Source organism: Cervus elaphus, chromosome 24, assembly GCF_910594005.1.
Source record: "Cervus elaphus chromosome 24, mCerEla1.1, whole genome shotgun sequence".
NCBI lineage: Eukaryota > Metazoa > Chordata > Mammalia > Artiodactyla > Cervidae > Cervus > Cervus elaphus.
The window spans coordinates 34,073,097-34,099,624 of record NC_057838.1 but is presented as its reverse complement, the minus strand read 5'-3'; the positions used below and the strand labels follow the sequence as shown (position 1 = coordinate 34,099,624).

At 42.8% G+C, this 26,528-nt stretch overlaps 1 protein-coding gene across 2 annotated transcripts in view; it reads right to left on the bottom strand.

Annotated features, from left to right (window-relative positions):
- Nucleotides 1–26,528, bottom strand: part of SUMF1 (sulfatase modifying factor 1) — an 86,128-nt gene that overhangs the window by 29,915 nt on the left and 29,685 nt on the right. Inside the window, exons 4-7 of one of the 2 annotated variants that reach the window (XM_043886227.1) lie at nt 20,674–20,756; nt 17,897–18,019; nt 17,067–17,181; nt 11,835–11,948 (exon numbers count right to left, since the gene is read on the bottom strand). In XM_043886227.1, coding sequence (XP_043742162.1) covers nt 11,835–11,948; nt 17,067–17,181; nt 17,897–18,019; nt 20,674–20,756 — 435 coding nt within the window. The remainder of the gene's footprint in view (nt 1–11,834; nt 11,949–17,066; nt 17,182–17,896; nt 18,020–20,673; nt 20,757–26,528) is intronic. The other variant, XM_043886228.1, reaches the window with a different exon arrangement.

The following is a 26,528-nucleotide window of genomic DNA, read 5'->3' as shown; positions in this document are numbered from 1 at the left end:
CTCAAGATATAAAAAAACCATAGGCATATAAAAAACCATACTGCCTCTCACTTGTTTTTGGAAGAAGCCTCTGCATGACTCAGCAATTCATATCTCTTTAAATTATCTTTCAGAGTTACCACACTTCCTGAAATTCCTGACTTAACGTGTGCAGTCTGTGGTAAAATACTACAAGGAAGTAAGCAGCCTTTCAAGTTCTGCAGCTCAAATAACATCTGGACACTGGCCAAGACTGTATGAGCTTCAAGATCAGAAGACCTGGGATTTCATCTGGACTCTGCAAATCAAATTCAAAATCTGGGGCAAAGTCAGAACCTCTCTCCACTTTATGAGTTATCATAAGAAATGACACTAAGACCACCAGCCTCCTTTTGCACAATCAGGAATATTCTGCAGGTATGAGAAATACAGAAGAGTCTCTGAGAAACAGGGAGGGAGACAGAGCACTCTGAGCTCTTTGAGGAGAAAAAAAAAACAAATATAAATGTACAGAATAAGGACTTTGATGTGGCTCCTCACACAAGCACTTGGTGGCCTTGGGAACAAGTCAGGCTGTGGAGAAGGGTCTGAGGCACACCTGTTCTGTAACCCAAACACATTTCATTGTCTAGAAAGCCAGTGTAGGGAAGGGCTTGGGGGACTGGATCCAGATTGACAGGGAACACACATTTTCTTCCCAATGTGTAACAATTCCACCTCTGGTTTAGGAGTGCTGTGGTCAAAGTGTTTATGACTATAGGCTACTGTATATGAGAAACTGTAAAGAAGAGAATTATTCTGTGTACCGGTGAATACACATACATTAACCTTTGCTGACTGTCAAGCATGATGAGACAGAGGCCTTAGCTGAAAATGTTAAGCATAAATTAGGGGCTGTGATACTGGGGGAGTGCTGGGGGATTCACATAAAAAAAAACAATCTGTCCAGGGAGGCTAGAGTAGGAAGAAGATGGGAAGGGAGGGTCACAGAGGTGGAAGACGGGATGCCAAGCCCAATGGAGAGGATCTGGCTCTGGATACAGCACCTAAGCTTCCGGCTGTCGATTCACACTTCAAACCACACCAGGAACAGAGAAGAAAAACCTTAGACAACTGACCCATAATGGAGGCCTCCTAACACCTAAAATCTGGTGATTAACCCCTCTGACCAGAAATGCTGCTCAGATCTGGCCTGTCAGCTGTAGACCCAAATAAATCAGGGAACCAAATGACAGAGACCCTGTCAGCTCTCCACCCTCCCTTCCCTCGGTTCCCTTCCAGTTAAACAGAGGTGCAGGGAAGGAATAAACAAATTTGAAGGGAAGCCAAAAAAACCTGGGTTTTGGTTCTGACTTCCTAAGCATCAGTGGGGCAAAAGCTTCCTAGTACCATGGAAGCAGGGCTTCCCTGGTGGCTCAGCAGTAAAGAGCCTGCCAGCAACGCAGGAGACGTGGGTTTGATCCCTGGGTTAGAAAGATCCCCTGGAGAAGGGCATGGCAACCCACTTCAGTATTCTTGCCTGGAGAATCCCATGGAAAGAGGAGCCGGGCGGGCTACAGTCCATGGGGCTGCAAAGAGTCGGACACAACTGAAGTGACTGAGCATGCACACCATGGAAGGAAACATAATTAGGGATTCTGAAAATCAAACTCTTTGTAGACAAGGATGGTGTGATGTTTGTATCTGCCCCTAGCACAGAGCAAGTGCTCAATAAATGCTTATTAACAAATAAAATGGAAGAAAAGAACACAATTTGGTCTAACAAGTAAGAGGATGTGCTGAAGGGGAAAGAATTTTCAAAAAGGATGTTCTCACTGAGAGGTACTTGGAAAATAATTAGCTCTCTTTTACTGTGTGACGGATACAGGGTCACGTGCCTGAATCTCTTGTGAATCCTCAGAACAACCCTATGTCCTTAAATTTTCCTGTTACTCCCACTTTATAGACAAAGAAACAAAATCAAAAGATGTCCTCCCTTTCTCCTAAGGCCACCATTCCATCCAGGGGCAGAACTAGAATGTGGAACAACAGAGTGTGAATCATTTTAAAACCTGTCCTCTTAAGCACGTTCCAACAGCTTCTTCATCCTACTTCACTCTACTTCCCAAGCCAGCACCAGACCTCAGGGCTATTGTCCAGACTGACTGTGTCCTGAGAATGACTTGCTACATCCCTAGTGACATTTACAGATGAAGCAGGAAGCCAGACAAGGGCAAGATGACTTACCCAAGGCCCCTGGACATTTTCAAGCTAAATCTCAGGTGAAATTCCAGGCTACGACCTCTGCTTTCATCACCAAGCCATGGTTCTGTCATTCAGCGCAGCCGCAAGAACTTGACAGAGGACAGCAAATAAGCACATTAGCAAACTCTCTGCCTGTAATGTTTCTGTTATAACCCCAACCGGCGATGCTGACCTTCCGTTACCCCATCTTAGAGCAGATGTCTCTCCCCTCCCAGAAGTGCTCTCCATTGTGAAACAGAGTGCATAAAGCCCTTTCACTGAGCATGCCAAACGAAGGAAGACGATTCACCAGTCACTCTCCTAAGCCCCTAGTTGGTCAGCCAACGGAAATTCTTTAAACAGTTCAGTCGTGCCCATAAGGATGGGAAAAATACACTGCGGCAAAATCAGAAGAAAGAAACACACCCTCTCACTGCTTTTACTGTGAGTGTGAAGAGGCAAGATGCTTCGGGACTGAAGGGCAAGCAGAGGGCAGCTGTGGCTTTGAGGCTTTACTTCAAGAAACTGAAGCTGTTGTTGTTTAGTTGCTAAGTCGTGTCTGGCTCTTTGTGACCCCATGGACTGTAGCCTGCCAGGCTTCTCTGTCCATGAGATTTCCCAGACAAGAATACTGGAGTGGGTTGCCATTCCCTTCACCAAAGGATCTGAAAGCAGCAGGGTAAAGGGTGAAAATCCTTTCTCTGCTGACCATGAATTCCTCACGAGGCCACACCCTGGCCTTCCTGTGTTTGGAAGGCCACAGCTGCTGCCACCTTTCCCAAGGCCACCTCCTCAGAAAAGCCTTCCCTGCTCCAACCAGCAGAGGAGAGCTCAGCAAGGCCCCATCACAGCCACATCAGCAGCAACCCTTTTTCTGAAGATCTGTTTATTTATTTATCTTTGACTGTGCTGGGTCTTTGTTGCTGTGAGGGTTTTTCTCTAGTTGCAGCAAGTTGGGCAGGGGGGAGCTACTCTCTAGTTGCGATACATGGACTTCTCACTGCAGCGGCCTCTCTGGCTGTGGACCGCAGGCTCTAGGGCACCTGGGCTTCAGTAGTTGCAACACACAGGCTCTAGGGCACAGGCTCCGTGATTGCGGCACACAGGGTTAGTAGCTCTGCGGTATGTGGGAGCTTCCTTGACCTGAGATCAAACTGGGTCTCATACACTGCAAGACAGATTCTTAACCACTGGACCACCAGGGAAGTCCCAGCAGCAACGCTGACCGCAGTGCATCTTGATTGACCTGATCGCCACGTCTCCCTAGACTAGACGTTCCCTAACAGCCCGGCTATCTCGTGCATCTCTGCATCCCTGAGAGACAACACTGCCCCACAACACAGTAAGTTCTCAGATGACAGGAAAAAAAAAAAAGCTGAACTGGTTGATTCTAATAAGTTGGAAGGGAAAACCACTACCATAAATGACAGGGCTGATAGTCGCAATGAAGTCTGTAAGCTGTCTCTCAAGGCTGAAACCGATTTAAAAAAAAAAAAAAAGGAATTTGATGGAGAGAATAGAGAGGCTCTTCATTACATTTCAAAATAGGGCCGTTAAGATTCAAAACAGTTTAAAAACTACCTATAAATAAATGCATAAAACACAGCTGCATAATAACAATAATTAAAGAGACTCAGCCTAAAGTCAATAAACATGGGGGACAAAGTGTGTGTGCTTAGTCACCCAGTCGTGTCTGACTTTTGTGACGCTATGGACTGCAGCCCTCTAGGCTCCTCTGTCCCATGGATTCTCCAGGCAAGCATACTAGAGTGGGTTGCCATGACCTCCTCCAGGGGATCTTCCCACCCCAGGAATTGAACCCAGGTCTCCCCCATTGCAGGCAGATTCTTTACCACCTGAGCTACCAGGAAAGCCCAAGAATACTGGAGTGGGTAGCCTATCCCTTCTCCATGGGGTCTTCCCAACCCAGGAATCGAATCAGGGTCTCCCACATTGCAGGCGGATTCTTTACTGTCTGAGCCACCAGGGAAGCCAGGAGAAAAAGAGGAAGTACTCTTTGGCTACTAAAAGTTTATGAGGGGCCAACGGGGAGATGCTGCTCTTCCTGTCCCTGCTGCAACTGTACATAATAGTCAGAGGCCACATAGCAGAAGGGGGATAGAACCAGCAATGTTGAAAACCGAAGCTGCCATGTACCATATGCTTGCTCTTTGCCAAATGTTGGTCTAAGTTGCTACCAACACTCTCTCAATTCCTCACAACTCTGTGAAGCGGGAATCTACGTCCCCACTGATGAAAGAAGCAAACCTGAGTTCCGGAGTAGTTAAGTGACTTGCCCAGGGTCACACAACGCTAACCACAGTAACAGCAATGAAATTCAAAAGCCCTCGACTGGATTCCGCTGGCACAGCCTTTAACGGCTACCGCAGTCTGAGACCCGATGACAGAGAAGGAGGGAAAAGGACTGTGGCACTATTATTTGCATCTATCAAGGAACATACAGATAGAATGCTGTGTACATTTCCAGATGCTCATTTAGAAAAGGGGGCTTTTTTCCCACTTATATTATACAAAGGACTGTAACCCCAGTTGCCCTGGATTAGAATCCCAGTTATTCCAGGTGCAACTGAAAGAATGGGGATGCTCATCTAGAAAGAGAAAGATGAGGGGGCATAGGCTGTGACTGTTTTCGGGGGTCTGAAAAACTTGCACGCACAAGACAGAAGCCATGGTCTGTGTTCTCACCAACTGTACAATGAGGACCAGTGAGGTGAAGCTCTGGTGGTGAAAATATGCGGTTGGCCGTGGGAAAACATCAAACAGTGGGCACATCCGATGACACAACTAGATGCCCCAGGTATTAGACAGTTCTCTGGCCCAGGAAGTTTGAAGCTCAAGGCTGCAGGACCACAAGTGTCCCTGGGATCAAAACAAGAATCCTACAGTGGTAGAGGCTGGAGTTTTTCATTTCCCACCAAGATCCACTGGTCCTCCAAACTAAGAGAGGGGGCCACGATACATCTGGGTGTCCTGCACTATCTGCTCAGGAAGAGTCAAGAGCTGTAACATGAGACTCTGAAGGTAATATTATGAACAAACAGCATTTTTACCACCTTCCAAATAGCAACTGAAATTAGCATTCACTCTTTTCAAGCAAGAAGCATGTAACTGGATACTGTGTTTGAAAATGCATTTACAGGATCTAAATATCTGAGCCATATATACTCGAGCTTATTTCCTCTATTTGTCAACAGTTTTTTGCGGTTGTTGAATGACCAACCTCACTCCACAACCACAAAGAAAAGTGGCTATAGATCAACATCAGCTGTTCCTCTGGAACAATTTCCATCTTCCCCTAGGGAGAAGAAGATGAAATTCTTTTCATAAACATGGTCTCAAGGGACTGATTTTTTTGACCACCCTGCTTTCCTTTTGGGACTTATTAAGTATAATTTACAACCATAGTAATTTATTATCAAGTTTAAGTCAACTTCCTGAATATTTTCATGTCTTTTTCATTTTGGACACCAGGTTACTTTTCCATCAAACTGATTTATTCTAAACTGTCCTCATTGAAAATACGTGAATAAAGGGTCTTATGTGAGATAAAAATCCTTAATCAACTTCTCCGGGCACTGCTACCTAATAGTGGTATTCCAGGAATGTGAGCTGCATTGACTGGGCTGCCAAGGGGGCAGTCCATGGGTGAAACAGTCTCACCTCAGGAAGATGTGATATTTACTGTCTCTTGCCAGGCTGAGACAAGGCCAGTCTCATGCCAAAAGCAGAGGAGGTCTGGGAAACAGGCTAAGCAGGAGTCTAACATTTCTGATGCACAAAATTCATTGATTCATATAGTGGTGTGTGGCCAGAGGCATTACTGGGATGAGGAACAAATAAAGGCAGAATTTAGAGGATGGACAAATGCAGTCCAAGTCCCAAGTCCAACCACCCAATGGCAAAAACAGGACTGACCATGAGGCATCTGCCAATATATGGTCCACTTTGACCTCAGGTCAGAGGTTGGCACGTGCCCTGTGCGACAGGCAAGGGTCAGAGGTGTGTTCTTCAAAACAAGCAGAGTGCAGACTCCAAACCACAGCCAGCACAAAAAGAGGGCTTATGTTTTCCCTGGTCAATTCCACACCACAACCCCGCAGCCGTGCAAAACAGAACACATTTCCCAAAATGTCTAGAGTTATATGATCGAACTGAAGAGTCAAACTCCACATTGACAAAAACAGAACAAACAGAATCTCTGGCTAATAGCGTCTGACTAGCATCAGGGATTCATTCAGAGGAGGAATACTTTTTGGGAAACTTTATTCCCATTGGACTCTAATGAGCCACAAAGAGAGATTTTCATTGTAAGGATGACTACATGATAAGTTAACAAAAGGTAAGGATATGAAGAATATTAGGCATTCATTATTTATAAACATCATTTTCTCCTCCTCTGCTTCCAAAGGCCAACATTTCTTATTAATTCTGCTGAATAGAAGCATGTATTTGTGTGTGTGCAGTTGTTCAGTCATGTTCAACTCTTTTGCAACCCCATGGACTTTAGCCCACCAGGCTCCTCTGTTGATGGGACCTTCCAGACAAGAATACTGGAGTGGGTTGCCATTTACTTCTCTAGGGGATGGGCCCAACCCAGAGATCAAACCCACGTCTTTTGCACTGGCAGCTAGATTCTTTACCACTGAGCTACCTAGGAAGCCCAAAAAGAAGCATATCATCTTCCAATTACGTAGCAAAAAATAATTAAGAAAAAAAAAAAAAGTAAATCACTAGCACAATAGTACTTCTGGGGTCTAACATTATATTTTCACATGCAACATTATCAGATCTAATTTGCCAACAATTTCATGAAATAGGTATGCTGCTGCTGCTAAGTTGCTTCAGTCATGTCCGACTCTGTACGACCCCATAGACAGCAGCCCACCAGGCTCCCCGGTCCCTGGGATTCTCCAGGCAAGAACACTGGAGTGGGTTGCCATTTCCTTCTCCAATGCGTGAAAGGGAAAAGTGAAAGTGAAGTCACTCTGTCGTGTCCGACTCTTAGCGACCCCATGGACTGCAGCCCACCAGGCTCCTCCGTCCATGGGATTTTCCAGGCAAGAGTACTGCAGTGGGGTGCCATTGCCTTCTCCAGAGATAGGTATAATTAGTCCCAATTTGTATATAAGGAAACTTGGGGTATGTCCTAAACTTAGAGAGATTCCTCTATTTTTTTTTTTAATTTTTTTTGAGAGATTCTTTAATATCAAGTGGCAGAGCTAAAATCCACGTTACTTTGACTAATTCTAAGGCTGTATTTCTTTCCCTTAGGAAAAAAAAAAAAAAAAAAAGCTGCCCCAATGAAACTGTGTACCTTAAGTGAGAGTGGCAAAGATATTACATATTACTCTATCCTTTTATATCACCCATGAACCAGGGTACCATGGCACCCTGGATATGGTACTAGGGTAGTGAAGTAAGGATGTAGGTGTGGGAAGTTAGGATGCTAGATAAGTTCTATATAGTCTTTGACTGAAAGTACCACACATTTCTGGGGGATTCCCATGTGGTTCAGTGGGAAAGAACCTGCTTGCCAATGCGAGATGTGTGAGTTCGACCTCTGGGTCAGGAAGATCCCCTGGAGGAGAAAATGGCAACCCATTCCACTATTCTTGCCTGGGAAATCCCATGGACAGAGGCGTCTGGAGGGCTACAGTCCATGGGGTCACAAAGAGTCAGACATGACTGAGTGACTAAGGATACAAGTCCCACCACACACTTCCAGAGATGAATATGGGTTTCTAGGTAAGGTAACTGCAAAGGAAAACACACACACACACACACACACACATACAAATTACTTCTTAATTGGGTTAAAAAAAACAGTAGCATCAGCAGCCACACTCTGGATTGCACCTGTGTAGAAAGACAAGACGTCATTCTAAGCAGTTTCGAAAATTACACACAAGCATGCATGCACACTCCCCAGAACCTTCGACCAGGCAAGACCAAACTGACCCTCACTCCATATGGCCAAATACCTCCGCCTCTCCTAGGATTTTGTGTACAAAGCATACAAGGTGTTACTAGCCAATAAAATAAACACTAATGATTAACTTTTGCTCCCTGGAAGTCACTGAACAAGAAAAAGGTATTCCCTGAATAGCCTCTGCCTACAGAGCACTGGCTGTTCCCAAGTTCTCCAAAGAAGCTTGAAAAGTATTTGTCATTATGAGTTAGTCTTGGAGCTAAAATATACACATGACACTGAAGGGGTCCGTTCCTGGGTTGAAATGTTTACTTTGGTTCAAAATTTCCCCTGAAAATGTAAGTTTTACCTAGCTTTTGCTTTTGAAACACCTCCGTATGAACAGTGATCAAACTCTCTTTGATTCTAGGTATCTGGAACTGGCTTTATTACAGGACCAGGTTCTTTGCTAGGCGCTGGAGACACACAGCCCTTAGGGAAGAAAGGCAGATAAATTAAGACCTCGAAGAGAAATAGGAGTTTAAACCCGCTCAGCTGAGAACTATCAAGAGCTGTGAGGAACTGCTGAGCTCAAATCCCAGACTGAAAACAAGCCCAGAGAGGTGAGCTTCTTTCCCCAGAGGTCAGATGTTTCCAGCTGCAGCAAGTATAATACTGAGAAGCTGAACAGAACTTTGTATAGACTCATGGACCAATGAAACAATTGGAGCTTAGGGCGTCTATGGTGGCTCAGCTGGTAAAGAATCTGACTGCAATGCGGGAGACCTGGGTTTGATCCCTAGATTGGGAAGATGCCCTGGAGAAGGGAAAGGCTACCCACTCCAGTATTCTGGCTTGGAGAATTCCATGGACTATACAGTCCATGGGGTCGCAAAGAATCAGACACAACTGAGCAACTTGCACAGGGCCCTCCAAGGAAGAAGAGTTGTGGAAACCCCCTAGCCTGCTGGCTGGCACCCTGAAGAGCTGTACACATCTAGCCCTCACAGGGACTGAAGCTGAGCTTCAAATCACCTCAATTACTGGCTAGAATAGCTAAGATGATATGTAAGTTTCCAGAAGCAAAGATAAGCCTGCTCCAGAGAAAGAGTCCACTCTCCAGATCTCAAATAATCTCTACAACTTATCTCACACAATGTCTGGCACTCAATCAAAAATACTGGAGCATGTGAGAAAATAAGATGTAACCAAAACCCAAGAATGACACACAACGGAAGCAGGTCAACAGGGTGGCATGCTATGAGAGTTATCAGATACAGACTTTAATATATGATGACTAAATATAAACTCATACATAAAGAATGGATAAACAACAGTATAGCACAGGGAACTGTATTCACTGTCCTGTGATAACCATAATGGAAAAGCATATGAAAAAGAATGTGTGTATATGAATAAAATAAAGTATGCATATATACATATATATGAAAAAGAATGTATGTGTGTATATATATACATAAACTCAATCACTAGGCTGTACAGCAGAAATTAATATATTATAAATCAATTCTACTTCAATAAAATAAAAATATATGTATATATATGTAATGACTAAAAAACCACAGTGAGATAGCACTATACACAGACCAGAACAGCTTAAATTAAAAATACAGACAATTATCAAGTGTTGACAGAATAGTTTTTGTTCTTTTTCTTTGGTTAAAAGAAATACAGTAAATACAGTAAGCTGTCAATATATGTTAAATATGTATCATAATGGCAGATACATAGGTCTCTGTTATGCTATTTTCTGAACTTTTGTAATGTTTCAAAATGAAATGTTGAAAGGAAGAAAAAGCTGTGGTCATTGAGCAATCAGCAATGGCTAAATTATTTTAGCCTTCAGAAGTCATGTTCAAGAGTCTGTACTTTATTTATTCTTTAAACAGAGGAGTGAAAGCGTTAAACGTATTCTCTATAAAGATCATTCCAGCTGCAACAGAGCAGAAAGAATGAAGCCAGGGAGCCCAACGGGGAGACTGATGCAGTAAAACAGATGAGAGACGACAGCGGTGCTGGTTGTAAAGATCTGAAGGATAGAGTCTGCGTTTGCAAGGGAATTGGGTATCAGTCCTCCAAACTGGTGAATTTAATCCCAGTCAAACCAGGAAGCATATGAGGCCTTTGTGACAGAAACCTACAAGGCTAACGATTCATAGAGCAAAGACAACATCCAAGATCAGAGCCTGGGACCCTGAAAACAAGAATATAAGGATTTTTCTGTAAATCCTTAGAAGCAACACAAGCAATTATAAAACTGAAAGCTAATAAGCACTCAGCTCGACAACAGATGGTCACAGAAATACATTCACAACTTGCCAGAATTTTGAAGCCTGGTGCACCCTTTCCAAACATGCAGATGCTTTCATCTAAGCGGAGAAAAAAATTCTATTTCTGCTTCTGACAGCAAACGCCAAGTCACACTGTGCCAGTAGAGAATGGCATCTCCCAACCTCAAACCCACCGAAAATTTCACAACCTTATTCTCATGTTGGAGAGATGGGTTGCCTTTGACCACAAATTCCACAAGCCCTGCCAAGGAAAACAAGAAGGAAGTGACCATTTCTGAAGAAATCAGCTTTTTCATCTGTCCCCAAGAAAGGAGATTTCTGTCTATAGATTATTCATGAGCAACTCATGTGTTATTCTGTGAAGAAAAATCAAGCATATCACACAAATTTATGCCCAAATTCTGACGGGAAAAAAAAAAAAGGCCCGAGGCACAGAGTCTGACAATTTCTTCAACTACTCTGAGCTGTTTAACCTTTCACTGAGAAGAGATCAAAGAATTAATTGTCTTTATCATTACCTTTTGTAAGTTTTCAAGAGGTTAAGGTTTAAAATTAAGCATATTAAGTTCCCAGTCTAGCTAGTTTGGGTATAAATATATATTCCTGGATCTGATTTATGACTGTCTAGTTTGCTAGAGATAGGATTTTTAAATGGCATCCCCCCCAATCTGTTCACACAAGAAATACTCAGACATGTTCTTTTTAAAGGAAGTACTTCCCACCTGCACACCTAATTCTTATAGTGTCTAAATTATTATATATGCTGAGAGAGCTTGACTTTAGAGGCAGAGTAGCCCACTAGCTGCAGTTAATAGTACTCCCATGCCAGAGACGGTAAAATTTAACTTAATTTTACTACATTCCCAAGGTTTATGAACTGACATACTGTGGAGTTCAGGAAATAATCATCAAATGACTCAACTTCCTGATTCAACATTCACCCAGAAAACATCCTTCTCATTTTCTCCAAACAATGTTCTTCAATCAAAATTTCAGCCAATGAAAACTCAGGCAATTAGCAACATGATAAATACCACCTACCAGATCTCAATAGTTATTAACGAACATTAATGAATTTTGCTAGTTATTTATACATCTCATCACTTTGATCACATTTATGAGGCTGAATATAATTTCTACAGTTAAAGGCAGATTTCCTCAAATCATTATCACTGTAACGATCCAGCAGCATATAAAATGTCCACAAACATTTCTTCACAATGCCTTAAGGTTGAAAAAAAAAAAAAAGATGTGCTTAATATTCCTTGGGGAAATTCCAAGATTAATTTCAATAGTACATAAATAGCCAAAACACACGAAATTCCTACCATAATCTGCCCAAAGGATGGGTGTAACCTTTTCATAATAAGTATTCTGAGACTAATACTCACTGGGTTAATCGTTTCTTCAACAGAATGGTGAACAGTCCACCAGTCTGAAGTCCACTCCCAGGCGTTCCCTACTATATTGTATAAGCCATAACCATTGGGAGGAAAGGCGTCAACCTAAAAATTAAAAAAAGGGGGAAATGTTGTCAATCTACTCACCTTGTCTAGAAAGCCTCTTTAGTATAAAAATGCACAAAGACCTCTTACTTCAAAGTATGAATATGAATTTTCATTCCAACAGTGAAAATACAATCTGACCAATATAAAAACAGAGGAAGATACTTTTCAGCTTTGAGTTCTCAAAGAGAGTTCAGAAACCTAAGAACAGTTTATGTTACATGGTAAGAAAGTCAATGAGATAATTCTTAATAGAGAGACTAGTATTGATTATAAGTCAAATCCGTATCTCATTGAGAAGTGGCAGGTAAATTATCTGGGGACTTTCAGAAGCATGAGAGAAATGGCATTATACCCAGTATCAGTCTTGTCATCACAGCTGAGCTCTGCTGGCCACAACATCTTCAGGCACAGAGAGACCTCAAGCCAATTCTGTCCTCTCCACCAGCCCCTCCAACTCACCAGTTTATCTTTAAGCCTGAGTCATTATTGTCAAAACACTGATGGGACTCCTTATTATAGAGAAACTGTGAATTCATTATCAAGCGCTATCTATAAAACAAAGAAAGTTTGCAATCCCTGGGACCTGGAAGCATGAGGCAAGCTGCACAGGCTCTTCAGCCAGCAATTACATCACATTTCAAAGGTAGATCAGACAGTCTGCCACATAATTATGTCACAGACATGGTACTAAAGCGTAGAGGAAGGTGGGGAGGAGGACCAGAGAAAAACCTTTGACTGAATAGTAAATGCATACAGAACAAGTTTTGCTATTTTAGGGACTCAAAACTTTTTCCTAACATATTTTATGAGAAATGCTCATACATGAGGGAAACTTTTATTTTTTAAGTGAAAAAAAATTAAGATATCATTGAGGTTCTTTTTAAAAAATCTTTTTGAAAAAAAAAATCTTTTTGTAAGTTCATGTTTTTTCTCAATTAATGAAGTAGAACTAAAAGGAATAAAATTAATTTCCTACTTGACTTCAGAAGGTTTTAGATCTACACATAAATCTGGAACCATCTGATATGTGGGCAATCCAGGGCACTTCAATAAAGTTATGATGCTACTCCGAAAAAAACTTAATCCAGATGATGGGGAAAGCTGAAAATTTTTACCACTCTGCTTCCAAACTCAGCATTCATTATGGAAACAGCAGTACCTATTCACTGCTTCATTCAGTAATTCCATGCATGTCGACTGAAGGCAGAAAGGGTTTGATGACACAGACGTGAAAGAGTTTTAATGAGGGAGAAAGAATGATGATGCCAAAAATTAAAAACATCCAATCTAGAAAGGCAGGGTGGGATTAGTAGGGTAAGAGAATGAAAGAAGATATGCAGAAACTCCCTAGAGGGAGAGATTTCGAGCTGAAGATGAACCCTCCTCCACAAAGGTAGAAGCATCTTATGAGAATCAAGGTCAGAGGTTAAAGGTCAGAGAGACAGTGAAGGAGAAGGGGTCAGAGGCATAAACTGTTCTTTCAAGAATTTGGAGATAATGAAGAAGAATAAGAAAAATAGTTGGAAGGAAAAGAAGAAAATAATTTGTTTCAGCGAAAAGATGGAAAGGAGCAAGGGGGCATGAGAGCAACTGAAAGATGGAATGAACGAAGTGGAGAAGTGGAGGGAGGAACCATTTCTCAGACTTAGAGAGCAGACTAATGGAGGTCAGCCAGTCTAAGGTCCTCTTTACATGACAACACACAACAAATGCTGGGCAAGCAAGTCAGCCTATGTGGTGCTGTTAAACCCTAAGATGAGAAAACAATAACAGCATCTACTGAAAGGTTTGAGGGGTTTTCCTTCTGTAAACAACTGGATGTTTAAGTGAGATAAAATCTGGAGGTCACCACTCCCAAAATTACCACAAGAATATAAAAATTTTAACTGCTCTTTGTTCAGTTAGTCACACCAACCAAAACTTCCTTCCAGAAAGCTCAGAAGAAATACTTTCAACATGTTTATTTTCAGGTGAATGAGTAGATATGTATGAAAGCCAAAACATACTGATAACTTACAACAGAGGTCCAATCAAACAGAAAACCAATTCTTCAGGTTCACTGCGGTCAGAATAGTTCACTCAATTTAAAACTAATGAGTGAAACTAAAAAAAAATAAAAAATAAAACTAGTGAGTGAAACTAATAAAATAAAACAGCAGGTGAGGGAACTATTTCACTGTAGTCCATCCCATCACTGGAAGTTCGATTCCTGCTCTCCAGGGACCAAGGCCTGTGGCCACAAGGAAGCTAAGGAGGACCTGAGAGAAATAGTCCCGCTTTAAAGGTAGAAATCTTTTGTCAAGTCTCATTCCAAACAAAGGTGGACGTGACCTCTCTACAATGTGTTGGTTTTCCTTCTCTTCAGGTAGTATTTCTCATGTCGGGTCCTGGCAAATGTTCTAATTTTATCTTAGGAACTTCCATGGCAACTTCTTCAGGTAAGTTCTGTTGAACATCCTCCAATGCAGACATCTGCTGAACATCCCCAGTTAAATGTTCCAACTCTAAATATCTATAAAGTATCCTTATTTCATATGGAAATTGTTATTTTCTGAGAAGATGCACTGACTTGAGAATAAATGACTTTTTCCTTGGAGGTTCATCTGTCTAAAGAGCGATATGAAATTCTGCAGCCATTAAGTGCTGTAAAACATTCATAACTGTTCAATACAGATTCTCATGGTCTTTTATAACTGACAGGTGCTTATGTAATTTGCCTGGGTCTATCAGAAGCCTATGCTATATGTGCTTCAAGGCTGAGTGTCCTCTTCTGCATCACGTGTCACCTTTCCTGGGGTCTCCCAAGCATCTTCATCAGGCTCCCTGTTGTGTTCATCCTGCAGCACAGGTTCTGCTGACCAACAGTGGCCCATGAGATAACAACTGGCCTTCTTACCCATGTACAGTTTGAGAAAAAGGTTGAGATCTCTTAGACCCCAAGGTCTCTAATCACTCATTTTATTGAATAAAACTATGTGCCCCTGAGAGCACAAGCTATCCAGAAGGAAACCTGAAAAGAACCAACTTCACTTTGCTGTAGAGTAGCAAATAAATTTTGCCTCTGTTGAAAAATACATCCAATTCCCACTGGTTTGTGTTGGTGCTTTTATCATATACCTAACTCATACATGTGAAATTTTAAAAGCACACACATGTTGAGTTCCTATGCCTATTTAAAGGCAACATATTCTCATGCAATTTTTTTTTACATTGCTTCTGCACCCCTGCAAAAACAACTGTAATGCTTTAACTATACGGCTCAAAGTATGTTTCAGGTTCTGAAAAGTCAAGTGTCTTCTCATCCCTCATCTCTTCCAAAAATTGTCTGTCTTTCTCACTTGTTTATTATTTCAGTTGAAATTCTGGAATCATTTGGTCATGCTCCAAATAACATATGTGTGTTACATTTATAAACAAATTTTGGAAGAATTATTTTTGTGTGAATAAATATTAAAAACACAAATATTTTTTAAAATGACAACTGTTTGAAAGATTGTTGAAAGAATATTATCCTCTGTAAAAACAAATCCAGTAAGGTGCTATTTCCCTACCACAAGACATCTTTGCTCAATGTGTCAAGAAAAAACAAAATGCTTTTATCATTGCTTCATTAGTGTATTGTTCTGCTGACAAAGCAGAGAGAAAGGAATACTCATGGAGGGAAACATGCTACATGCATTCCAGAAAACAGTTTCATTACGTATCTGAAACTCTTACCAAGTTTTTCTGGTCTGACGCACTAATTTCACTGCTAGGAATCTACCTTTTAAAAAATCACCACACTATTAAGGATCTACTGTATTGCACAGGGAACTCTACTCAATACACAGAATTGATCTGTATGGGAAAAGAATCTAAAAACAGAGCAGATAAATGCATCTGTGTAGCTGATTCACTTCACTGTATAGCAGAAACTAACACAACATTATAAATCAACTATGCCTCAATAAAAAAATTTTTTAAATCATCAGAGATAAAATTTTATATTTATGCACTGCTGCTGCTGCTGCTGATGCTAAGTCGCTTCAGTCGTGTCCGACTCTGTGCTGCGACCCCATGGACGGCAGCCCACCAGGCTCCCCTGTCCCTGGAATTCTCCAGGCAAGAACACCGGAGTGGGTTGCTATTTCCTTCTCCAGTGCATGAAAGTGAAAAGTGAAAGTGAAGTCGCTCAGTTGTTTCCAATTCCTAGTGACCCCATGACTGTAGCCTACCAGGCTCCTCTGTCCATGGGATTTTCCAGGCAAGAGTACTGGAGTGAGTCGCCATTGCCTTCTCCAATTTCCGCACAAGATGTTGTTATTTAGCAAAAAAACAGACCTAACTTTGCAAAAATAAGAGGCAAATAAATTAGGGTTAATTCAAATGACAAGCTATCCAGCTGCTAAAAGACATGTATTTGTGAAGAACTGCTAACGCCAGACAAAATGTTCCTGATATTACACAGGGAAAAAAGAGTAGGATTTTAAATATAATGGTATGATTCCAAAGCAATATGTAAAAAATATATAGGTACACAAACACGAGAAACATTTACACTGGCACCTATGGTAGTTAAGAGCATGGGCTTTAGAAACAAACCAACCTGGTCCAAATCCCAGATGTGTGGCTTTCCAGTTGTGTAACCCTGGGCAAGTTAGTTAACCTCTCTGTGCCTCAGAATGCTCACCTGAAAAAATGGGGATAACAGTACCTACCTTACAGAGTGAAACATTAACTGAGATAATTCATGCAAATACCTCAGTATCATGCCTGGCACACTGCAAGTATGAACTCCTAGCAATTATTGGTATCATTAATACCGAAAATGAATGGGAGGAATTCCACCAAAATGCTAATAGGGGTTATCTATCTTAGGTGGTAAGATTCCACGTTCTTTCAATTTTCTCCTTTGCAACTCTTCTGGTTTTTCTCAAAGTTTCTATAGCATTATAGAATCGGAAAGAAAAACGTGTCATGAAAAAGATCGTCTCAGTATTAGCATTTGCCACGTGCGGTAGTGGATGAAGGCAGGAAGGGTACCAGACGTAGAGCAGAGACTGAGCAACATGCTCCCTCATTTCTAGCGGTTTCTCCGTGCGCTGGGGCTGCAGCCCTCTGAACCTCGCTACTCACTGGCGCGGTCCCTCGGAAGCCGTCCTCCGCGGTGTTGGTCACAGGAAACTCGCCCTGCCAGATGTTGGCATAATGTTGGCCTTTCGGCTGCAGTTTGTTGCCCCAGGGGAAAAGTCTGTCAGAAGAGACACCGGCATCAGTCTGTCAAACATACACAGGTTTCTGGACCCAAGTCAAGAAGAGGAAGGCAGTGAAAGGGAGAGAGCGCACTGCTCGCTTGTTCCAAGTGAGTTATTTTATTTTTTTAATACATAAAGCTTTTAATCAGGAATTTTTTTTTTTTAACTTCCACACAACCAGATCATGTCAAGCTCACAACAACCTCAGTCTCTCCCGAGGACTCACCAGGCCTGATATAAATCACCTCACTAACAGAGGGGCTTACAGGAGGCTGGGAGAGCAGCCATCATTCTGGTCATATACGGAAGCATAACGGGGCATCATCACACCGCACTTTTTTATAAAGCCTTCACTATTTTAAGGAGCCTTTCCTAGAAGCTGAGACCCAATCGTGAGTTTTGTGTATAATGGCTCTGAAAGCAGAGAAATACTGATGTTTCAGGAGACGCCTAACATAAGAAACCCCTAAAAGCGAAGGCAGCCTGCCAGAGAGGCTCGAAGGAGGACCTCGTGGCCCGGGGATGTGGCTGCGTGGCTGGCGCCCACCTCCGCATGGGTGTTTTCTATGGAACTTCACCAAGGTGAGGAAAGCCCAGTAGGACAGAGCTGCCCTGGTGGTTGTGGTTTTAAATCAACTGTCCAGAGTAAGTCCCTGTGGATTTAGAAAAAAGATCCACATACTATTAAGCAAGGGGAGACCCTCCAAGTACCTATTTTGCAGGCCTCCTCGACAGCTGTACTCCCACTCGGCCTCCGTGGGCAAACGCTTTCCCGCCCATGTGCAGTAGGCGACGGCATCATTCCAGGAGACGTGGAGAACCGGATGGTCGGGCCTGGGGAACAGAGACGCAGAGTGAGGAGGGCGGAGCCGGAACAGGAAACAGGGGCCGGCTCCCACCAACCGCCCATCTCCGCCTTCACCTCAATCCGTGACGCGGAGGTGGGCCTGGTCCCCAGGTCAACGCCCCCCACCCTGCCCCACCGCACTTCTGTCCGCCTCCACCAAGGGTTTCTGACATCCCAGGCTCCCAGATAGGTCTGATCCCTCCTGGCACCAAACTCGGACCATTACTCCAGTTTGCTGGCAGGCCTGAAACCCCAGAGAATCTCAACTTGGTGCAGCCGGTGTGGAGTTGCACCAGCCAGGTGCATCAACCAATGCTTTCTTCTGTGAGGAAAGAACGATTTTGCAGCTGCTGGACATGGTATGACCAGAAGCTTCCAACGCTCAGCTCCTTCAGGAGAGTTGCAAAGAGCCACCTCACAGTCACCAACGACCAACCACAGCAGGAGCATAAAGGCACAGCCATGCGGGTTCACCCAGGGCTCAATCCTATGGGTCATTTATGCCCCAGAGCACCCCCCCCACCCCACCCCCGAGGGACTGGCTGGGACTTCCTGGACCTGCCCTGCAGTCTGGGCTTCTCCCTCTGCCCAATCCTGCTTCCTCCCCATCCCTCCCACAGGTGTGGATCCCTAATAAATAGTCTGCACACCAAGCTCTATCTCAGCATCTGTTTCCAAAGAATCCAATCTGTGATACTTGGCTTTAAACTCTTGTGTCATTCTGCTGTAGATGAGTCTGCTCTATTTGCCTCACTCCAGCATATTCCAAGTAAGCCTCTATTTTTTCTAACAGTATAGCGGGGCAGGGAAGATTAGGGGGAAGTTTGAGAATAAGGGGATAAACATATTTATTCAGCACCAATAACTTTAGTTCCTGCTCACTCTTCCTCCAGTGGACTCTTCATTCCTGGCCCATTTCTTAAACTTTTTTTTTTTTTTTAGCTGCACTGGGTCTTTGTTGCTGTGCAAGGACTCTGTTGCTTTGTCTTGTTGTGGTGGTGCATGGGCTTTTCATTGTGGTGGCTTCTCTTGTTGTGAAACACGGTCTCAAGGGTGCACGGGCTTCAGTAGTTGTGGCATGAGACCCTAGTTGCCCTGTGGCATGTGGGATCCTAGTTCTGGGATCAGGGATCAAATCCACATCCCCTCTGAGTTACTCGAAGAATCTGGCAGGCAGATTCTTAACTATTGGACCACCAGGGAAGTCCCTGTTAAGCATCTTTGAATTCCCTATAGTAATTACACCGTGACTTTCACTTATTCTTTCCAAAGCGTCTATTGAGTACCTTTACACGCCAGTCACTGTTTTCAGCATTGATGTTTAAAGACATGTACTTTTTTCAAAAGGACTCAGTGGATAAAATACATTTCACTCTGGGTCTTCCTTCTGTCTTCAGCTTTTTCTTCTACTATGATATTTCAGAAAGAAGCTATATATTGGGAGCTAAGAGGTCATCACGGAGAAGGCAATGGCACCCCACTCCAGTGTTCTTGCCTGGAGAATCCCAGGGACGGGGGAGCCTGGTGGGCTGACATCTATGGGGTCGCACAGAGTCGGACACGACTCAAGTGACTTAGCAGCAGCAGCAGCAAGAAGGTCATCTACCGGAGGTATCTGAGAATCCCACAACTTTCTACCTCAGAGTCTATTTCTACCCCAGGGCCTACCAACTCAAGAGTTTGAAAGAATGACATTTATCAAGGAGCTGTATCCCTAGAGCTGAACTGCCTGTACTTCCGGCTCCCTCACACTGAGGGCAGTAAGCAGGAACGATGTCGAAAACGGAGACTCGAGAATCCCATCTGAAAAACTGGGTTAGGAGAACAGTTTTCTTGGGCTGTTGAGACGCTGAGTCCTGACCTAAACCTTTCTCTGCCTCCAGGGCTTAAAGTGTTACTCTATTTTTGCTTGAGATAATTATTTCTTTGCCACCCTGGAGACTTGCTGACCGACTTGCAGCTCTGTGGTTTTTCAGTCAGATGGTGGCTTCAAAGTATGTCAGTCCAGGACCGCAGAGAACATGAGTTCTATACCCAAGGCCTAGCTGTTACAGTGGCCACTTGGCAAGATACCAACTTCTCTGTGAGGCAATCTCCGTCCTCATGATGGCCTACTCATGAGGAAGAACAATCTGTAAAGGTTACACGTCATGAGATTTGTAATAGGACTGTCAAAAGGGGAAAGAATGACAGGAGGGGACCCTCTAAAAGGCCAAATGAGGATGACAAGAGGCCACTTATTATGAGCCTTCCAGAGACTTCCCTGGTGGTCCAGTGGTTAAGACTTCTTCCAACACAGGAGGTGTGGGTTCAATCCCTGGTCAGGGAGCCAAGATCCACATGCCTGGCAGCAGAAAGACCACAACATAAAACAGAAGCAATATTGTAACAAATGCAATAAAGACTTTAAAAATGGTCCACATCAAAAAAAAGAAAAGAAAAGAATTTTAACAGTGTTCCATGACGTAGGCACAATGTTTGGGTCTGTACATTGATTCTTTCTAGTCATCCTATTCCCCTTCCAACGGATTAGAGTTCATCATACTCTTTTATAGACAATGGACATTGAGTTTCTCTTCAACATCATAGGAACTGATTTTGAAATGAAAGTATCATCTAGGCTAAGACCCACCAGTCTCACCTGTGTAGGACAGTAGAGTCGGGCCCTTCTGGATGTCTCCAGTTAGCACCTTTCACAGGTAACCACCACGGAGCAGCTGCAACCTCAGAGCAACACAGGATAAGCTGAGGTTAGCTCTAAAAAAACAGATTTAGTCCATGCAGAATAAAAAAAAAAAAAATCTCACTTAAGGTCTTCAACTTCCATGAAATTACCAAATCATTCTTCCAGAATATCAAAAATATGTATATGTAATTAAATCTAACCCAAAAAAAAAGCATTATCTCGGGAATTCCCTGGTGGTCCAGTAGTGAGGACTATGCTCCAGGTTCAATCCCGAGTTGGGGAATTAAGATCCAGCAAGCCACACGTGCACCCAGAACAAACAAACAAAAAGGCAGTGTTATGTGGCAGGTTAGATGGCAGGGGGCTTTGGGGGAGAATACATACATGTACATCTAAGGTTGAGTCCCTTCACTGTTCACTTTAAACTACTACAACATTAATCAGCTGTACCCCAATACAACATAAAAAGTTTTTTAGAAAAGGTATTACCTCGCATCATAAAGCACCGCAGTGATTAAACAAATATGTATCTAAATGGTGTATCTTTCCAAGAATCTTAAAAAGACACACTGCTAGCTAATGCTCTATAATCTCTAACAACTGGGACAGCTGGTACCACTCTGATGTAAAAGATGAGGAAACAACATTAATCTTACAACTTGGTGCCAGGCTGAAGGTCAACCAAGGTGGTAGGAGACTGAATACAGAGCTGGAGTGTGTGCACAAAAGATCCTGGTGAATATCCAGCCCAACATGAGCTGTGTGGCTCTGGGCAAGCCCACTGCTTGTCTGGCCCCGAAGTCCTCATCTGTGAAATGAGAGCAGCCTCCCAGGCTCCCACCACAGACTCAGAGCAGGGTGACTCTAAAAGGACTGGGAAGTGCTCAGCTCACGTCCTGTTCCCAGGACCTTAACTCCCGCTTTACAGCTCTGTCAACCCATGTACCAACATCAAGTGGGCCTTGTTTTGTTCATTTTCATTCATTTGTGCTTTCTCTTTGTGTGTCTGACTCTTTGCAATCCCATGGACTGCAGCCCGCCAGGCTCCTCTGTCCATGGAATTTTCCAGGCAAGAATACTGGAATGGGTTGCTATTTCCTCCTCCCAACCCAGGGATCAAACCCACATCTCTTGCATCTCCTGCATGGGCAGGCAGATTCTTTACCATTGCACTACCTGGGATTGTTTAGAGATTGGTTAAAAACGATTTTGGAGTCAGGCAAAATGAGATTTGAATTATGACTCTGCCATGCAGAGGGTAATAACCCTTGGCAACCTCCCTACTGAACCTCCCTACATCTGTTTTCTCAATTGTAAGATGAAAACAGTAACAATGCCTATCTCAGAGATTATTACGAGGAAACCAAACATACATCCAGGGCTTAGGACTATGCCAAGCACTTAGCAAGCACTCAGTAAAGGGAAGCAGTCAACCATGGACCTCATGACAATCAAGGAGAGAGTTACCCAAAAAAATTACCATCATCAATGATGCTAATACTAAGTAAAGAACAGAAGTTTGCAAATGGTTCTTCTGCTGTAAAGCAGAATGGACTCAAGGTATCCCCAAGACAATGCTGCTCTCAGTCCTCTGTGTCCTGACGAGCCGGGCTGAGTGGAAGAGATGGGGGATGTGTGCCCGGCTAACAACTACAGCAATCACCGAGAACACCAAACTCCGTTCTTGTTCTTTTTCTCACATCAGCACAATCAAAACATTCACGGTATTCCAATCACAATTTGATGGGAAAAGCCAAATTCTTTTATATCTCAATGAAAGAGGCATTATGTCCTCTGAGGACATTACTGCAGAGTGTTTTCTCTTTCAGAGAGCAGGAGAGGTGAAAGGCAGGCCTTCCTCCTCTTTCTTCTGCAGCACTGTGGAATCTTTAATCAGGGCGGGGGGGGGGGGGTGTTCTCGCTGACTACACTGTTTGATATTTGCCACCAGGGAAGCCCATTTAAGTGCCAGTGACAGGTAATTCATTCCATGTCAAGGGAAGACGTGCAGAGAAAGCTCAGGACATCTCACTCTTAACATTTCCGAGATCTTCAGAGATCACTCACCCAATTCTACCCCATTCCCAACACTAAGGTCACCAGAAGGTTCTATTTCTCAAATGAAAAAAAAAAAAAAGAATTTTTAAAAGGCAAATATGGCAAAATGTTAGCCTTTGTTAAATCTGGGTGGTGGAAACTAGAATGCCTATTTTTCTTATACCCTATTGTGTTTTGAAATATTCCATCATTAGCAACTTTTTTAATGGATTTACTTATCTCTTCTACTGCTGATGGGTATTTGGGCAGTTTCCAGTTTGAGCTACTGTGAATGGTGCTACTTCTGTGAACATTCTTGGTAGCTCATGACTCAGGAAATATGCAGAAGCATTCCTGCTGAGAGCACGCTGTGGAGTGGAATGGCTGGATCCCAGGGTACACACATGCACAGCGTTAGTAAAGACAGCCAAACACAAGCCTTAATGGCAGAAGTCCTCCAAGGTTCCCAGCCTTCTTCAGTTGGGAAATTCCACAGAGTTGGCTTGTGTGGGTAGACCTGGGGCAGCTGCCCCTGTGGCCTCTGAGTCCATTCCCTTTTTCTCTCTGTTTCCCCTCAACTCACTCTGGTCGCATATATTTATTGTGCGCCTACTGTCTGCCAGGTTCCCTTTTTAGGAACCTCATTCCTAAAGGAAATCTTCAACTCCCAGAATCCTGAGAGTATGACTTAAGACAGTTGGTATATTGAGAGTTTCTCAATTATTTATTGTACATATTAATACTAATCTTACATGGTTAACTACTCACTTTATCTTCTTCCAAAAATATCTGTAAAACTCAAATTGGTGGGTCCAGGTACACACATCAGTGCTATAGTTCCTACTCAATTTCTTTCCCATCATATACACACACTTTTCTCATTTTCCATATCTGCTTTCCAGATCTCTTACTGTCATTCTTTCCCGAAATCTTTTACATTTCTTAATAACCCATCCAATACAGACCATCTCAGCACTACTGACTTACTGGGCCACATAATTCCTTGATGGAGGGGGCTGTTCTGTACACTGTAGGATGCCCCACAGCATCCCAGACCTCTCCCCGCTAGATGCCAATAGCATCCTACTCCCCACCCAACTATGAGAACCAAATTACGACTCAGCCAGAAAACATATTTTGAGTCACTTCTAATGAGGTGGATGAGCCTAGAGCCCATTATACAGAGTGAAGTAAGTCAGAAAGGGAAAAACAAACATCATATATTAACACATATATATGGAATCTAAAAGGATGGTACTTATCAACCTATTTACAGGGCAGCAATACAGAGGCAGACATAGAGAACAGACTGTGGACACAGTGGGGGGAAGGAGAGAGTGGGAGGAGTAAAGAGAGTGGCATGGGAACATACACATTACCGTATGTAAAACAGATAGCCAGTGGGAATTTGCTGTCTGACCAAGGGAGCTCAAACCCGGTGCTCTGTGACAACCTAGCGGGGTGGGATGGGGTGGGAGGTGGGAGGGAGTTTCAAGAGGGAGGGGCCATGTGTATGTATGGCTGACTCATGTTGATGTATTACAGAAACCAACACAATATTGTAAATCAATTATCCTCCAATTAAAAAACAAATAAATTTTTAAAAGAGATAAAACAAATAAAAAAAATTGTCTCCACACTCATGAAGCCCCAAACTAGACAAAGCTTGGGGACCTATGAGAGGAACATATGACACCCCCGCCTATGAGAAAGACTGTAACTCTACATCACAATGGTCAGATGCAGAGTCAGGAACCACTTCCGCACCAGACACATGAAGAAGGAAAGATAAGCATCGGAGTCACCCACAACAGAGGACTTAGCTTACAGGTAGTACATCACTCATCTTAGCCAAGTTGGACTGGGAAAGACATCCTTTCTAGACAAACATACAACAAATCCCATCCGATGTCACCAGATAACTTCTTCCAAATATCATTGCTAACCATATTTTAAAAGACCTGCTCTTGAACTCCTGGTCATGTCTTGAAAATAAATGCCATTCTACTATGTTTAGTAACTTATGAAATAAGCACCTTTTTCTGCTGCTGCTGCTGCTAAGTCACTTCAGTCGTGTCCGACTCTGTGCGACCCCACAGACGGCAGCCCACCAGGCTCCCCTGTCCCTGGGATTCTCCAGGCAAGAACACTGGAGCGGGTTGCCATTTCCTTCTCCAATGCATGAAAGTGAAAAGTGAAAGTGAAGTTGCTCAGTCGTGTCCAACTCTGTGCGACCCCATAGACAGCAGCCAACCAGGCTCCTCCGTCCATGGGATTTCCAGGCAAGAGTACTGGAGTGGGGTGCCATTGCCTTCTCCAGGCAACTTTTTCGAGTCATACATAAGCCAGTTAAACAAGGTTACACTGCAAATTGTAGCATCTATGATTCCTTTTAACAGAAAGAGTCTTCAGATGTGTTCTTTCCAGAGTCACAGCAACAACATGAGCGGTCTGGCATCTGTGATAAGCCTCATCCTACAAGGAGAAACTGTGGGGGCAGTGGATGTGGTTGCCCATCTACGCATTTTCTCTTCAACTGAGACACTTCTAGTTGAGTTACAGCACTCCCTTACATCCAGGGAGAAAAGGACTTTACTTGACCTATTTCTAGTCAAACCATCTCCATAGCAACTGTCTTGGGTTTAAGTTGAAACAGCTGTACCAGACAGCCAGCAACCAATTACAATGTAAATAGGATCCGTGTGAGTACTGACGTCCCCTTGAGACATGGACTTCAGAGGGCAAAGACATCTTTTCCCACCTCTCCCTAGGGACATGGCCAGACTTGTAGTAACAGCTTAAAGAAAAGAAAAGAAAAGGGGGAAGACAGCGACGGTGCCTTTATTTTTGCCAGAAGGGGTAAATTATGCTTCCTATACACACACAGCCCAGAATAAAGTCGGCGCAGGAAAAAGACAAAGCGCTGTGTTAATATGCACATTCAAGTGTAAAAATGTCAAGTTCACAACTTTACAACTGTTCTCTTAAAAATTAAATGCATTTAGACAAGCAAATTAAAAAGATGGATGTTTTTTGAAACGCAGTATAAACATGACAGTTACCCCTATAAAAACAGCCTGGGAGAATTTTTCAACTGGCACCAGTGAACAATAAGAAATCGCAGATCTGTTCAAATTCATGAAGTATAAATAAAACTGGATGAGAATCAAATGCAACTGAAGGAGTCAAGTGGAATAGGAAGCACACAATGAGTAAAATCTCTTTCTTCAGCACCCCATACAATTTGTATTTTCTACAATACAAATGTAGAAAATTGAGAAGTAAGCTTGAATAAAGAGTAAAAACAAATTCATCATGAAAATAGATAGGTAGTCGGGTCTGACAGCTTATTTCAAATTAAATCCTAAATCAGGTACCTTGACTACTTAATAGAATGTGTGAGGCAGAAAAATGCATGCTTTTTCATAGAGTACAAATATTTATGAAACTTAAGGCAGATCTGAAAATGTTCAACATTTTTGCTCCAGTTCTTAGTCAAATTCCTCATTATAGAATTCACTGCATTCCTGAAATACCACTTTGTATGCTCTAAACATTTATTACATGTCCTTAAGAGAAGAGCAGAAATCCTAGAGTGTCACTTGTTATAGACAATGTATAAAAAACGCATAAAAGATCGTTAGCATCCAAGAACCCTTTAAAAGTGAGGTAGTTGACTCACTCTCCATTGAGACCTGCAGAAATATGGCAAAAGTAGATTTGGGGCTTTTTATTACAAATTGTTTATCGAAGTATAGTTTATTTACAATATT